The 16527-nt window shown below is 48.9% G+C and overlaps 1 protein-coding gene across 7 annotated transcripts in view; it reads left to right on the top strand.

Moving 5' to 3' along the window:
* The first annotated feature begins 3703 nt into the window (after positions 1-3703).
* Positions 3704-16527, top strand: part of Tcof1 (treacle ribosome biogenesis factor 1) — a 35246-nt gene continuing 22422 nt past the window's right edge. For 5 of the 7 annotated variants that reach the window (XR_001782353.2, XR_385982.4, XM_011246875.2 and 2 more), the window contains exons 1-6: positions 3704-3936; positions 6821-6876; positions 9316-9461; positions 13054-13115; positions 13826-14012; positions 14717-14790. Coding sequence is in view for 5 of the 7 variants with exons in the window: in XM_011246875.2 (XP_011245177.1) it covers positions 3829-3936; positions 6821-6876; positions 9316-9461; positions 13054-13115; positions 13826-14012; positions 14717-14790 (633 nt within the window). In the remaining 2 variants the exon portion in view is untranslated. The remainder of the gene's footprint in view (positions 3937-6820; positions 6877-9315; positions 9462-13053; positions 13116-13825; positions 14013-14716; positions 14791-16527) is intronic. The other 2 variants (NM_011552.3, NM_001198984.1) reach the window with 1 other exon arrangement.

Genomic DNA, 16527 nt, shown 5'->3' with positions numbered 1-16527 from the left:
CCCAACAGCCCAGCATCTCCCCAGCCCTCCCACACTTGTGGTACCATTGTCCCTGCCCTGTTCTGCATGCAGCACTTTCTGAGTCAGTCTTCAGTGATAGCAATCAGACCAAGCATGACCCATGTCCATCTCTTCTGGCCTTAGAGCACTTCCCAGCATTTCACATTACTGAAACTCTGCGCTCAGCTCCCTCGTGAGCCCCCTCTGGCTTTGCTATTCTGCTGCAGCAGGCTTGTCTTTTGAACAGCCCTACCTGTGGGCATGCCTCAAAAACACCTCTGGTACTACCTTCTTTCTCTCTGTGTGTTCTTGGTGGGCATGGTGTCTACATCTAGAGTCCCAAAGAACTTCTTTCCATTGACAAATTTCTTTCTTTTCTCTGACTCAGACCTCTAATTTGTGCCCAAACCAGGTTTCAAAGTACCTACTAGGGACCTGGGACTCTCTGGACACTTGCACAGGCCATGTATAATTCATATGGTGTCCTGTCCCTCTAGGGCTCAAATTGCCCCTGCTCTCCAACCAGCCTCAAGCTAAGGAAACCTCTAAAATGGAGTCTGTCTTGTGCTGTCCCTTTGCGCCCTTCAGTCCCCACATCGGAGTCCTCCTGTGCCCTGCCAGCAAGGCCTTCACCTGGGGTATATAGCTCAGTGGGGAGTTCTTGTTTAGCCTTCACAAGGCTCTGTTCTCCAACCCCAGCACCCCATCCTGGGCAGCACACATACACACAGAGGAAAGCAAACATCTATTTGCCTTTTGCCCTTTCTAGCCACAGGGTGGATGAAGTAGGACAGATTCTGCTTCTCCTCTGCCATTGCCTCCCTCAACCCTTCCCCAAGCCCACTTCCTGCTACCTCATCTAAAAGGTTCCGCCTACCTGTCTGCACAGACACCCCAGAAGACACACAAACACCCCAGAAGACACACCCTGAACTGCTTCTTGCTTACCATCCCATTCCAGCCGGAGTTAGTGGTGGCTGGGACCAGCTCTGGGGACCTCCATAGGTCATTGTTCTATGCCACAGATGTTGCTCCACCCTCTGTTTGCTACCCTGCTGCCTGCACCTCTCACCATTATTGATTTTACCCCTCACTCTACTCTCTGGACACTTGCACAGGCCATGTATAATTCATATGGTGTCCTGTCCCTCTAGGGTTCAAATTGCCCCTGCTCTCCAACCAGCCTCAAGCTAAGGAAACCTCTAAAATGGAGTCTGCCTTGTGTTGTCCCTTTGCGCCCTTCAGTCCCCGAATCGAAGTCCTCCTGTGCCCTGCCAGCAAGGCCTTCACTCGCCTCTCCCCTTAGTTGTAACCTTTCCCAGGGCAGAACAAGGTTAAGACAGAGTGTCACTGTATAGGTAGCCATGGTTGTCTTGAACTTATTATGTAAACCAGATTCGCCTCCAACTCAGAGCAAGCCTCTGGTCTCTGCCTCTGGAGTGCTAGGATTTCAGGCATTGGACACCACCCCCAGCTTCAGCCATACCATCTGCCTCAAGATCTTCTACCAGGTGCCCCTCTGACCAGGTGCCTCTGACCAGGTGCCTCTTTTACCAGGTGCCCCTCTGACCAGGATTCTGCTGATCCAGACTCCCTCACACCTAGCTCAGGTTTCTTCATAAACACCATTTCCTCTGGGAATCCTTCTACTTCCCCTAAGAAGAGAGAGATTCCTTCTTCCTGTTATTTTACAGTAATTGCTAAGGTACTCAGTTCTATTGCTAAGGAGCTTTCTAAACATTTCTGCTTAGAACGCCCTTCCCCTTCCTGACAACTCTTGGAGGTAGAAAATGGTAATTATCTCCACTTCTCAGATAAACCAAGGCACAGAGAATGCCTAGAATTGCCAAGCTCACTTAATAAGAAACAAAGCCAAAATTTAAATCCAGATCGTGTGACTTCAGTGTAGCTTTCAGACACCATACCATTCCACAGGAAGAGGCTATCCACCCTTTGGTGTACGCTACAGCTATTTGTTTAACAGGTACCTCTCTCATTAGCCTTGGAAGTTCTGCAGACGTATAGACCATGTGGTCTCCAGTAGTAGGTATTCAATAAATATCTGCCTGGTGTCTGAATGTAGATTAGTCTCCTGTGTCCTCACACACTACGTACCACCCATTCCTGTCACCTGGTCCTGTGTGCTTCTCCCTGGAATGTGCATTTGTCACTTTTCTTGTCCCTGTGGCCAAATATCACAAGAACAACTTATATTAGAAAGGTTTATTATGGGGGCTGGAGGGATGGCTCAGCAGTTAAGAGCACTGACTGCTCTTCCAGAGGTCCTGAGTTCAATTCCCAGCAACCACATGGTGGCTCACAACCATCTGTAATGGGATCAGATGCCCTCTTCTGGTGTGTCTGGGGAGAGCAACAGTGTACTCACATATATAAAATAAATAAATAAATCTTTAAAAAAAGAAAGAGGCCAGGTGGTGGTCGCGCACGCCTTTAATCCCAGCACTTGGGAGGCAGAGGCAGGTGGATTTCTGAGTTCAAGGCCAGCCTGGTCTACAAAGTGAGTTCCAGGACAGCCAGGGCTACACAGAGAAACCCTGTCTCGAAAAAAAAAAAAAAAAGAAAGAAAGAAAGAAAGAAAGAAAGAAAAGAAAGATTTACTATGGCTCACAGTTCACAGGCCATGAAGGAAGGAAAGATGGTGGCAGGAGCTTTGGTTACATGTCAGCTGACCAGAAAACAGAGAAAGAAAAATACAAGCAGGCCCTACCCAGACATATCCACAGGAGTATCTCTTAGGTAATTCTAAAGTCCAGTCACCACTAAGGATTAATTATCATATGTGCTTATGTGGGTCCTAAACTTTCGTAGAAATGTATGTTGACACATATTTCTAGAGTGAAAGCTATCAGCAGATTTCCAACCAGTCCTTGAGGAACAGCCGCCTCAAATATTCTCAGGGTACTCCCATTCTCTCCTGGTCAGTGCCTCCTCAACAAACACAGTAGCCTACATCCGGAGTCTTTTCTGTATTTTGGACTTTCTTCTTCCCAATTCTACAGCCTAGCAGTACAGGGTTCTGTTTGGGGTTCCCTTACCAAATACCAAGGTGGTTCTCACATTCTGACTCACTCAGTACCTCCAGCCTCTCTGTGGTGCTTAAAAGTTCCTGCTGTCTTTGGGGCTAAATTTAAATGTCTCTTGGGGGTTGGGTGCTCCTCCTCCATGCTTCCATGAGCTCTGACTTCTCTCGACAAGGTGCACCAGACATCTGAACTGTAATTACTAGGTTATTCACTGTGTCTCCCACATGGGTGATTTTTGAGTCAACTGTTTGCTTTGTTTCTCTTTACGTGCTCCTAGCCTAGCTAGGCGCGATCCAAACATATAGAGCTCAGGTAAGGGTTTGTTTAGAGATTCAACACACTAGTGACATCTCATGCCTCATTCATGGATCCTAAACACTGTGTGAAATGAATACTCGGAAGCTGGGGACAGTGATCAGGAAGTTCAAAACTGAATAAAGGCGCCGCAGGCATCAAAAAACCTAGACAGTAAATCCCTTCAAAGGGTAAGAATTAAGATGCAGGAGACTTTTTTTTTTTTTTTTTTTTTTTAAATCATGGCGGCCCAGAGGGCGGGTCTAGATCGGGACACGCCTTCGAGCCAATGGCAGAGCTAGTTAGCCTTCGTGGCTCAGCCCTCTTGGATGGGATTGCCCACTCCAGCTGCAAGACTACACTTCCCAGCGTGCCGCGCGGCCCGGTGACGCGGAGCCGGAAGTGAGGAACATGAGGTTCTAGGGCGCGAGGGAAGCGGCTAGCGGGGGCGAGGGGGCGTGCACGTGAATCCCCTGGCCAGATCTCTGGCATGGCCGAGGCCAGGAAGCGGCGGGAGCTGCTTCCCCTCATTTACCATCATCTGTTGCAAGCAGGCTACGTCCGCGCGGCGCGGGAAGTAAAGGAGCAGAGCGGCCAGGTAAGCGTCAGATGGCCCAGTACAAGATCTAGAGAGCAGTAGCCCGCTCCCCTCCCGGGAGACCTGGCCAGCGGGAGTCAGAGATGCGGGCTAGGGTGGAGGAAGAACATTAAGCTCTGCTCTACTCCCTGCGACTTATAGCCACTTCCCAGGGCTCAGTTTCCCCATGGGTGCAGTGGGCGGGCCGGAAACTGGTCCAACTAGTGCAGCTTTGTAATTCCCGCCCGGGTTCCCGGTAGCGGCAGGTTTAAGTTTCCCTAGTATCTGGCCACGTGGCTCTATGCAGTTTCCCTGGGACACCACATGGGAGTCCAGCTGGAGTGGATTGTCACCACTGTTGTTGGGAACACGGAGACGAAGGTCCCCTAAGTTGATGATCTAGAATGCAGGGCGTGCAGGCAGGCCCTTGGCTGTCTTCGGTTATGACAAGACTTGAACCCGTGGTGCGGTGATTTCAAAGTTCATTCATTTGGCAACTTTTGTTTTGTTTTGTTTTTTCGAGACAGGGTTTCTCTGTATAGCCCTGGCTGTCCTGGAACTCACTCTGTAGACAGGCTGGCCTCGAACTCAGAAATCCGCCTGCCTCTGCCTCCCAAGTGCTGGGATTAAAGGCGTGCGCCACCACTGCCCGGCTGGCAACTTTTAATTTGGCCCTGTCGTGCGGATGATGAAATGGGACGCGCCAGTTTCAGACTCCTCTGCCCGTCTCACAGCCTAATAGCTGGTACAAAAAAAAAAAAAAAAAAAAAAAACCCAAAGTGACTGTACAGTTAACATATTAAGCTATAGAACGAGAAATTGGAGATGCTAAAACATGGGTGGAAGAACCTGGGTGGGAAATATCCAGGACTGCTTCCCTAAGGATGTAGTAGCTGATCTGAGATCTCGAGGGAGATGGGTATTAGAAGCTCTGATGCGAGGCTTCTGAGTGTCCTAGCCACCAGAAAGTTTGCTGAGCCTGAAGTTTGAAATACATGACTTGGAATGGAGTCTCCCAAAGCAGACAGACAGGAATGGCTGATGGGTAGTCTTCCCAGAACTGTGTGTGATTAAGTCACTGGTGAAATGGATATTGACCTGGAGGATCCCGGGTGTTGTAGTGTCTGCCTTTAATCCCAGCACTCTAGAGGTAGAAGCAGGTAGATCTATTTTTTTTGGGGGGGGGGGCAGGGGGGTGTTTTGAGACAGGGTTTCTCTGTATAGCTGGCCTTGAACTCAGAAAGCCACCTGCCTCTGCCTCCCAAGTGCTGGAATTAAAGGCATGCGCAACCACCGCCCAGTTGGTAGATCTCTTAAGTTCAAAGCTAGCCTGGTCTACATAGTGAGTTCAAGACCAGCCAAGGTTTGCATAATGAGACCCTATCTCAAAAAAAAAAAAAAAAACCTTAAGCTGGGGTTGGGTGCACCCTGAGTTGGCCCATAACTTTAATCCCATCACTCTGGGGACCAAAAAGGATGGATTTCTGTGAGTTCAAGGCCGGCCTGATCTACATAGTGAGTTCCAGGACAGCCAAGGCTACACAGAGAAACTCTGTCTTGAAAAACAAAAAAACAGACTTAAAGCCCAAAGTTGCTGGGCCCTTAAGATGTTATCTATTGCTTTCTTAATCTTCCTGTATGGTTCTCCATGTCCATTCATACTCAAACTATAAAACAGAGGAAATGGGTTATAGTGCCCATTGTTGTGGTTCCTGTGCCCAAGCCAGAGTTCCCTGCTCTCACAGAAAAGATGCAAATACAAACAAACAAACATACATACATACTTAAATACATATATGTATGTGTATTTAAGTATGTATGTATGTGGCTTAGCATATTGTGGCAGGTGCTGGCCATAATAAGGCTAACAAGTGTCAGCCCTCGGTTATAATTAAGATGGTCAGAGAAGCTTTAATGGGGAAGGTGACGTTGGAGTAGAGACTAGAAGGAAATGAGGAGATAGGCTGTGTGGTTGGCAAGAGAAAGTCTCAGTAGCAAGAATGGCAAAGCCCTGTTAGGAATTGGTAGCCCAATATACTTTGTCATGACGATACAGTTGGAGCAGGATGGAACTGACTGACTGACTGACTGGACTGTGCCCTTCAGACCTGACAGGGTTTCTCTGTATAGCCCTGGCTCTCCTGGAACTCACTCTATAGACCAGGCTGACCTTGAACTCAGAGATCTGCCTGCCTCTTATCTCCTGGGAGTAGAGGGAGATACTATCCATTTCCCTCTTACATTTATGGTGCTGTGAAGAAGGATCCTGAAGTTTGCAGAGGTAGAAGATGAGCTGAGCGGTCCAATAGGTGCTCTCCCTGACTCCAGGCCAATCTGTTTCGGTGCTAGCATGTTCTTTCCTTTGCACATGGCTCTTTGGAGTCCATTGGAGCTATTCTTCAGTCTTAATGGTCACACAGAGTGTGTCCTCACCTTAGGCCTGGATTCTACCTGTCAACCTCTGTTTTAACTCCGACCCTAGCACTCAGTCTCTTTCCAGACATCCACTGGGTTCCGTTATGTCACGTGGAAGCTTTCAGGGTTTGGGCTGTCTTGTATTTGGGGGAAGATTGACTAGCCAGGAAGCCCTGTCATGTGGCTTCCATCCCTGTACTGTAGTAGGATGCTGGGTAGTGCTAGTTTGGACTGTTGAGTGCCTACCTCTCAGAGGCGCCCCTTTCTGATGTATCCTATTGAAAGGTTTGTAGCTGGAACTGTTTGTCCTTCTTGACTCTGGAAGACTGTGAATGGTGCTGGTGAAGCCCAGAGGACCTGGAAGAGCAAACGGCATTTTCCAAAGCACTTGTTGCAGGCCCTGATGTCAGGGAGCATCAGGCCCAGGGACGATGCCTATCGTGTTGGGTATTTTTTTTGAAGCTCTCTCTCTCTCTCCATTTCTCTACAGAAGAGTTTCCTGACTCAGCCCGTCACCCTTCTGGACATCTATACACACTGGCAACAGTAAGTCTGGTGGAATGGAAGGGAGGGAGCAGGGATACCCTAACACGTCATCTTTGCATTGAGCTAATATGTGAATGTGTTCTAATGGCCCACTGTGGGCATACTTGTCACCTTCATTTGGTCAGTTCCACCTCCCCCACTTTCCATGTGTGTTCTGTTTTAAAGAGAGGATCTCACTATGTAGATCAGGCTACCCTTGAACTCACGGAGATCCTGTTGCTGCTGCTGCCTCTTGCATGCTGGGACAATTGGAGTGTGTCTGGGATTAAAGGCGCACGCCTTGGGAGGCAGAGGCAGCCTGGTTGGTCTACAAAGTGAGTTCCAGGACAGCCAGGGCTACACACAGAAACCCTGTCTCAAAAAAACAAAACAAAATAAAACAAAACAAAAAACCAAATGCTCACACCTTTAATCCCAGCACTCCGGGGATATTGAGGTAGTCAGGTCTCTGAGTTCAAGTCCAGCCTCGTCTACAGAGTGAGTTCTAAGAGTCTCAAGAAATAAAGGAAAAGAAATGGAACAGCTGGGTTTTTATTTTTTTATTTTTGTTTTGTTTTGTCTTTTCAAGACAGAGTCCCTGGGTAGCCCTGGCTGTCCTGGAACTCCCTCTGTAGACCAGGAATTCAAAGATCCACCAGCCTCTGCCACCCGAGTGCTGGGACTAAAAGGCATGAGCCTGCACGGCCTGGCTTGTTTCTTCTAGGTTGTAATCAATGCGGCAGGCACAAGTCAAAGGAGATGCTAGTGGTAGTGAGAACTAGTGAAGGCAGGAGCCTGGCGCCCAACCTGAGCGCTTACCATCTGAGCTGCTGAAAAGTGAGGTTGGTAGTGACAGTTCTATCATGGCAGCACCGAAGGCAGGGGATGCCAGGCTCCGGAGGAGTACTCGGGTCAGTGAAAATATTGCCCACCCTCCCTCCATACTTTTCATGCTCCTCTGCTGCTCGACAAGCTCGGAGCACGGGTGCGTCCTTGCCCAGGTGTGTGGGTGTTGCTTTCTGTGCTTCCTTCCCCAGCAAACTGTTGGAGCTGTGCCACACACAGTTTCCTGCCTCTGCCCCCTCTGTGGGTGAGGGGTACAGAGTGGGCCAAAGATCTCACCCACTGAGCCAGTCCAGAGCAGCGATTACCTATCAAGTCAAACCCAGTAAACGAGCTACATGACCTTGAGCAACGTTTGTGACCTCCTAGAATAACATCATCTGTAAAGTGAACTCTATCATCACGTATTGGGAAGAAGTTCAAACACAGTGATCTATTTGATAACAGTCCTAAAACTGGCCAGTGAGATCTGTCCTGGCACTGGTCCTCAGATACTACATTCTTGATGTTACAGAGAACAAGCAAGAAGGGGGGGAAAAAAAATCCCTGTTCTTGTGAAATTCACATTCTGTTGGGGGATGGGGTGGGGGGGTGGAACAAACTTATACCTGTAATAAAGCCTCTTCTAACAGCTTCCTGGCAGGTGGCCTTCCTAGGAAGAAGGAACCTGGGTAACACAGCCCAAACTGTGGACAGCAGTGTCAAACCCAGCTAGGAAGAATGGGGCTTAATGACTTCCTGCCGGTAGAAGGGTGGAATCAAAGTTCAAGGGACTAAGCTGTCTGAAGACTTACAGCACGCGTGCGCGCACACACACACACACACACACACACACACACTCCCCACTCTGCTTCCTTCCAGACTCCAGTTCGATGGTGGTTCCTTTCTCTAGGTGTGTGCCAGATACTGGGTGGGATGCTGTATGCTCTCTGGGGGCCTGTTTGTATAGTAGTGGAGTCGTCCAGAAATCAACCAGAGAAGGAAACGAAACTGAACGCCAGGGCGGAGTGCTGGGGGGAGGGGGGAAGGGGTGTCAGCAAAGATGCTTCACGCCAAACTCGAGAGTAACGAGAGTAACGGAGGCTCCTTCCTCTTTGATGACTCTAGCTTGTGTCAAGTTAACTGGCAAAACCAGTCAGAGCTGGGCGTGGTGGCGCACGCCTTTAATCCCAGCACTCGGGAGGCAGAGGCAGGCGGATTTCTGAGTTCGAGGCCAGCCTGGTCTACAAAGTGAGTGCCAGGACAGCCAGGGCTACACAGAGAAAACCTGTCTCGAAAAACAAAAAAAAAAAAAAAAAAACCCAGTCAGGACAGCACCACAAGAGAAGGACGCAGTTCTAGGGTCGGGAGAACCTGGATGGTTCTGTGCAGCCTATGGGCTGTGGCCAGTCAGCCGATAGTAGTGAGTGAGCTGCTGCCGTCCTGTCACCTCGTCGGCTGCTTGGGACCCTGAGACTGGTTAAGGTGCATTAGGAAGCGGGTGAAGAACAGATCATTTCTGCACTGTGTCGGCGCCACTGTTTAAACTCTGTGTGCCCATTTCCTTTGAAAGACTGAATAGGTAAACAGGTATCTTTCCAAACCTCATGGATTTGTCCCATCTCCCCTGCCCTGCAGGACCTCAGAGCTTGGCCAGAAGCAGAAGGCAGAGGATGATGAGACCCTTCAGGCTAAGAAGTCTCGAGTGTCGGATCCTGTTAGCAGCTCAGAGAGCTCGGATCAGGAGAAGGAAGAGGAGGCAGCAACCGAAAGGGCCAAAGCCAGTAAGAGCCCTCCTTGCTGTGTGAGATTGGGACCCGCCTTGGCAGTTGCGGGCTTCTAGTCTGCTCTACCGGGGTGTCTGCCTCTGAATCATTGTTTAGTGTCAAACAAGAAAAGGTGGGGCTTCTCAGAGGGAGGTTGTAGTACCTGGGAGGCCTTCCTTTGGCAGGCATTTTAACCCCTGAGGGCAGGCATTCTAATCCTCTGAGGATCCAAGGATGAATCCTAAGATCCCAGGAGGCTGGGTAAAGTGGCGCACACTTTTAATCTCAGCACAGAGACAAGTGAATCTGAGAATTTGAGGCCAGCCTGGTCAACATAGTAAGTTCCAGGCCAACCAGGGCTACAAAGTGAGAACCTGTCTCCCCCCCCAATCTCCCTTCCCCCAAACAGGATGGCCCACACAGTCAGTTGCTCAGTTCACTTCACAAGGACTGTTTCCACAGCTCCTGGATGCTGCTGCTAGAGATTGGCTAGGCATGGGGGGGTGGGGGGGAGGCATTTGTGCAGGTGTTGAGTCCATTTCAGAAGGTTGATAGTTCTGGCTTCTGTGTGGCCCTGGGGCTGCTTTCAGACTTGCTGGTTGTTTTAGTTACTGTTCTGCTGCTATGAGGAGGCACCGTGAGCAAAGCAACTGACATAAAAGGAAGCATTTAGCTGAAGGGCTGGCTTACAGTGTCAGGGGAGTTCATCCATGATCCCCATAGCAGCAGCCAGGCAGGCATGGCACCGTAGCAGTTCCTGTGAGCTTACATCCTGATCTGTAGACAGTGAACAGAAAGCTGGAGACTGGGCTTGGTGTAGGCCTTTGAGACCTGGAAGCGCACCCCCGTGATACACCTCCATCCACCAACCAGGAACCAAACATTCAAATATAGTCTCATTCAAACCACCATACTAATTGTCCTCTTATTTTGGCGGTATGTGGTGGGTCTGGTAGCTATGTGGCCTCTTCTCTCCTGACAGAAGCAGCTAGAATGCTACACCCAGCAACTGGCTGTGTCTCTGTGTCCCACAAATATCATATTGCTTATACAGAAGACAGTTTCTTGATTTTTAAGTAGGTTTTCTGCTTATAAAAGAAGTGCAGGATTTATTATAAAATGTTCATTACAGAACATTTGGAAGTTGTTTTAAGAAAAGGCAGGGGAGAAGTCACCCACATTCTTGACATCTATACCCCCACAATCTTGTCTTTCATTATTCCTCCTGTGTATGTTCTGTCAGATGCTCAAGAGGACATTTTCGGTGCATATTTTATATCTTAATCTTAAATTATAAATGCAAAGCAGGTCCAGTTTATAGACAGAAGCACAGAGAAGGGAAATGTAAGAATCCTTGTTGCCAGCCCCATCACTTCCTACCCATGTCTCTTGGTCGGCAGCCCATAAACCTGCCCTGTTGCTTCCAGTCAAACAGGAGTCCAGCTGTGTGCATGTGGACTGACCCACAGCGGGCTTCAAACAGAAATGGCAAATGCTTGTGCTATTAGGTATCTGATAGTAATCGGTTTTTTTAAAAATACCTTACTCTTTAACAGTTTCATACAGTATGTGTTGATCATGCCCATGCCCAGCTCCCCCGGGGCACGCCCCCAGTATGTCCCCTCTCCTTAGTACCCTCTTTTTGTTTCCCGAGTTTGTTTTTTTATTGTTGCAATCAACTGGCTGGATCCAGTTAGTGCTGCCTGCAGGGTGTTGACTGATCCTGTGTAGGTCACCGGGCTACATCAGGTTCATGAGTATGACCTTGTCGTGACCATGTTTCATCAGCTTTGCATTCTTTTGTTTTTGTTTTTGTTTTTTTGTTGTTGTTATTGTTTTGGTTTTTTTTTTTTTGTTTTTCGAGACAGGATTTCTCTATGTAGCCCTAGCTGTCCTGGAACTCACTCTGTAGACCAGGCCGGCCTCTAACTCAGAAATCCACCTGCCTCTGCCTCCCAAGTGCTGGGATTAAAGGTGTGCACCACCACTGCCCAGCCAGCTCTGCATTCTTTTTTTTTTTTTAATATTTTTTTTATTAGGTATTTTCCTCATTTACATTTCCAATGCTATCCCAAAAGTCCCCCATACCCTTCCCCCCACTCCCCTACCCACCCACTCCCACTTTTTGGCCCTGGCGCAGCTCTGCATTCTTAACACCATCTATTCTATAATGCTCCCTGAGCCATGTAGGCTTGATAAATGTCCCACTGAGGGCTAAGAGCTCAGGTGTCACTCAGTCTCAACTTTGACAAGTTAGGAGTCTCTGCATTGCTATTGCAGAAAGGTGAATGTGTGTGCATGCGTGTGTTTGAAATGTTCTCATGGCAAACTGACAGTAGTAAGTCCCATCACTTATACCCCCAGCCTACAGTCTTGAGCTAGTAGTCACTTTTAAGAATTATTTATTTTATATATATATATATATATATATATATATATATATATATATATATATATATATATATACACACACACATACATACATACATACATACATACATACATACATACACACACGGTATCTAGACACACCAGAAGAGGGCATCGGATCCCATTAACAGATGGTTGTGAGCCACCATGTGGTTGCTGGGAATTGAACTCAGGACCTCTGGAAGAGCAGTCAGTGCTCTTAACCACTGAGCCATCTCTCCAGCCCTATAATTGACTTTTTACATTTTGGGTTTTTGTTGTTTCCCCCTAGTTCTTCTTGCAACAGGGTCCTGATGTGTACCCCAGACTGGCCTCAAACTCAGGGACGTCCTGCCTCAGCTTTCTGGGTGTCTGGCTTAATTTAAGAGTCCTCAGAAGTATTTATGGGTAACATGACAGGGTGTGAAGTTCTTCAAAATAATGTATGATGGGGAAGGGAAAATGAGACATTGGGTGAACTGAGGTTGGCTACGGGTTGATATAAAGTTACAATAACAGCTGAGGCTGCATATCATACATACACACACACACACAAAAGCTGGAGTTAGGTGACTTTGGTGTACTTCTGAATATTTTGGAAACTTTGCTCATGTGCAGAAAAGGGAGTGTCAAAGAGCCCCGAAATGAATTCAGTCCTGCCGTTCATTTCAACACCTGTCTCTTTAGTGATAACTTCTTCCCCTGAATGCCTGAGATCCAAAGCACCGTTTCTTAAAACCCTCGAGAGTCTGAATCTCAGTGTCTCCTACTAGTCCCAGGCTCCTGGGTCGGCACAATTGACGACCACATAGCTTCCTCTATGGCCTGGGGCTGGCTGCTTGACCACTGCCCTGCCTGCCAGTGACTTATCAGGACTGATGATGGTTGGCACCCAACCCAAAGAGTAGTCACCAGAGTTGGGCATGTCTTGTGGTGGTGGGTGGTAAGATTATAAGCCTGTCCTTTCCCTCTGGGGGCCTCCAGATCTCATGCCACAGAACAGCTGGGAGTCCCTCGGGGATGCAGGCACAGTAACCACCATGGGTTCTGGGCGAGGCCTTCTCATGGTTCTGGGCTAGGCCTCAGGTCCTCATACTAGCACCAAGCAACTAGTACCTGTAGGACCATTAGGTGGTGTAAAGTCTGCCCATCTTCTTAGATGAGAAGAGCCCACCTTGCTCACAGCGTTTGTGTCTTGCAGCCCCAAGACCGACACCTGTCAATTCTGCAACCGCAGCTTTGCCATCAAAAGTAAAAGAAAAGGTGAGTTTATTTCCGAGTTACTCATTACCTGTGGGAGCTGTATCCAGTGGAGCATAGTCTGCCGTGTCAGGATAGGGTCGTGTGGTTCAGCGTGTGTCTCTAGGTGTCTGTGACTTCATCTAGCTATGCCTCGGGTGCCTTTTCTGTGAAACAGAAGTGATGCCTCAAACCACACACTTGGGCAAGTGCCTTCCTCTGTCGTCCTTGCACCCACTCACCGGTTGTATAAACAGCTCCCCTCCAGTCCCTGGTGTGCTACTAGGCCGTCAGTACCATCATAAGGAATGCACTGTACACATTTTCTAGATCAAAAAATACTTCAAAAATGTCATTTTCCAGTAATCCATACACACTGTTGCAGACACATAAATGATGTGTCACCCGAACCAGGCGATAGCTATCGTATGTAAAAGCAATGATGAAATAATAATAGTATCACAGTGAACTATAGCTTCATGTAAAGTAGGAACTACTCTGACCCAGAAGCAGTAATGCTCCCTTAATGCTTGTGTGGAAGGCATCTTTGTCTTGCTGTAGAGATGAGATGACAAACCAGTGGACTGTGAAAGGCCAGAGCTGGCTGCTCTTAGTCTGTGGGAGAGGTGGGACACTCAGAGAGCTCGGAAGTCGCCTTGTAGGACCCAGTGTCCTCCTGATGCTTTTCACATGTCCTGTCATGACAGAGTGCTCATCCCTCCCATACTCTGTAGGGAAAGACCAAGACAGCCAACAAGACGGTGAACTCTGTGTCGCACCCTGGGTCCGGAAAGACGGTGGTCCACCTGCTCTCTGGGAAGTCACCCAAAAAGTCAGCAGAGCCCTTGGCAAACACTGTCTTGGCCTCAGAAACTGAGGAGGAGGGCAATGCCCAAGCCCTCGGACCCACTGCCAAGTCTGGTGAGACCCCCAGAGCCTGGGGCAAGGGGTCAGGACTGAACACTGTGGAGAGACATTCTGAGTGTGGGTTTGTCTCTGACAGCCAGGGTCTTACAACAGCCATTTCCACCTTTTCTGACTTCCTAGACTATTTTAAATTTACTTTTATTTTATATGCATCGGTGATTTGCCTGCATGTACATCTGTATGAGATATCACACTTTGTAGTTATAGACAGTTGTGAACTGCCATGTAGGTGCTGGGAGTTGAACCCAGGTCCTCTGGAAGAGGAGTCAGTGCTCTTAACCTCTAAGCCATCTTTCCAGCCCGCTATATGGGCTTTTTAGAGGGTGGCGTTTCCGGCCTTCTCTCTCTGGTGGATTATAGGGAACACTGTGGTCACCTGGAAACTAAATGAAAAGGTGTAGGTCTTGATGCAAAATAGGCCTTTGCCCAGCTTGTCCCCCATTCCCCAACTTGATAGCAAATAGTGACTTGATTAACTAGCAGGTACTTCTAGCCTTTCCAAGACCTCAGAGAGGCCTGCAAAAATAGGTAGTGAGGGTCCCTGTTCCAGCTAGGGGACTTTGGGTCAGAGCAGATAGCAAGCCCTGTACAGTTGAGAAGCATGTGCTACCTAGGTTTGACTAACAACCTGCATGGAGGCTCTGGGAGGGGAGAGGACTGTGGGAAGGATCCTTAGTCCCCTGTGTCCCCCCCCTCAGGAACGGTGTCAGCGGGCCAAGGCAGCAGTTCCAGTGAAGATTCCTCCATCTCAAGCGATGAGACAGATGTCGAGGTAATTGCCACCCATCCCCAGGGATTGATCTCTTCCAGCTTCTGACCCTCTCTTGCCAGTGTTCAGATCCCAGTGGCCAGTCATCAGCCCAGCAGTTGTGTCCGACAGCTGCATGGTTACAGACAGGGCTAGGCAGTTGGAGAATGAGGACCTCAGTACTGCTCTGGATATGCTGGGTATCAGAGTCCAGTGCTGGGAGAGGAAGACACGGGAGCAGAGACCTGAGTAGGAGTAACTGGGACATGTGGCCAGGGGTAGGACTGCCTCGAGGATTCTGAGCCCAGTGGTGAATGTGCGTTTGGGGATAGAATTGGATGGGATCCTTGGTCTGCAGCCTTGTCTCTTTGTAGGATCGTTGGGGGGGTGGGGGGTCATCACAGGGTTTTATGCACCGAAGTGAGGTGGCCTGGCTCGCATCTCAAAAAGATTGCTGTAGCGTGGCCTGGAGGAAGATTTAGAGTAAAATTAGTGAGGCCCACTGGCAGACTGTCAGGTAACAGCCACAGGTGCCAGTGGCAGGAACCAGTATGCCCCATATGTATGACATATATTATTTGGCATAATAACCAACCTCTACCCCAGTACAAAGCCACAAGCTTATAAAAACAAAAGACAAAAACCATGAGGGTGTTTATATTCCAGTTGTTGGATCTTGGGCATGAACTTTGTAAATCACAAGACTGTATCACACTTTCAAAAGGTTGGACATTTAAGGGGGTAGCAGGAGCCAGGGATAGACTGTGCCTACGCAGCTGCCCCACCAAACCCAGTGGCCCTGTGTAGCCCGAGCCATCCCCTTCTGTTCAAGACTTGACCACAGCTGTTCCCTGCCTGCCGTCTCTCTGTTGGGCCCTGAGTGTAATAAGGCCCACGGGATTCCTCTGTGTCCCTTTACTCCAAGCCTTGCTCCCACAAATCCAGCTCCTACGTATACGTATACAGCACGTGTACAGCACTGGCAACAGGAAACCAGCGCGGAGCTCCTGCCGCTGCGTTTGAAAGAGGGTGGTGCCATAGGCTGGTGTGGGGCGTGAGGGGCAGCGTGAAACAGGCGCTGACTGGCCTGCTGGCTACCTCAGGCCTGTCGGGATTTTGGAATGCTAAGGAAGTCCCAGGAAGAAGTTCAAGTCAGTGCAGATCCAGGCTCCTCTGTCCGGAAAGTACCTCAGTCAGATGCTTTTTAGTTGAGTGGCCCCTCAGGATGGACCCTCTTATAAACATGTCAGTGGGCAGGCAGGCGCGGTGGCCGAGTTCTGCCCCAAAGGTAGCCAGGGGTCCTTATAAGCCTTTTGTGCTGCCCTTAAATGATCTGTGCCTTTTTAGGAGAAGGGTGTAAGATTCTGTCTGCCTCTGGGAGATGGAAAGGAACATGCTTTTAAGAAGGGGCTTGTATTCCTTTTCTGTTGCTAAGAACAGCCCCCATAGGCTCATCTATCTGAATGCTTGGTCACCAGGGAGTGGAACTATTTGAAAGGATTACAAGGGTTAGGAGGTGTGGCCTTGTTGGAGAAACCCCATCACCGCTGGGGGTGGGCTCTGAGGTCTCAAAGGTTTCCAAAGTCCTTTTGTCTTTGTCTACCTGTGGATCAGGCTGCAGCTCCCAGCTACTTCTCCAGCAACACGTTCTTCCTTTTAAACGACCACCTTGGTCACGGCGTCTCTGCACAGCAATAGGGCAGTGACTCAGACGCCAAAGCAAGTTTTTTAAGAAAAAAGTTTAGTTGAACTTATGGTTTC

Source organism: Mus musculus, chromosome 18, assembly GCF_000001635.26.
Source record: "Mus musculus strain C57BL/6J chromosome 18, GRCm38.p6 C57BL/6J".
NCBI lineage: Eukaryota > Metazoa > Chordata > Mammalia > Rodentia > Muridae > Mus > Mus musculus.
Note: the sequence above shows the minus strand (reverse complement) of the source record. Positions and strands in the feature narration are given on the sequence as shown.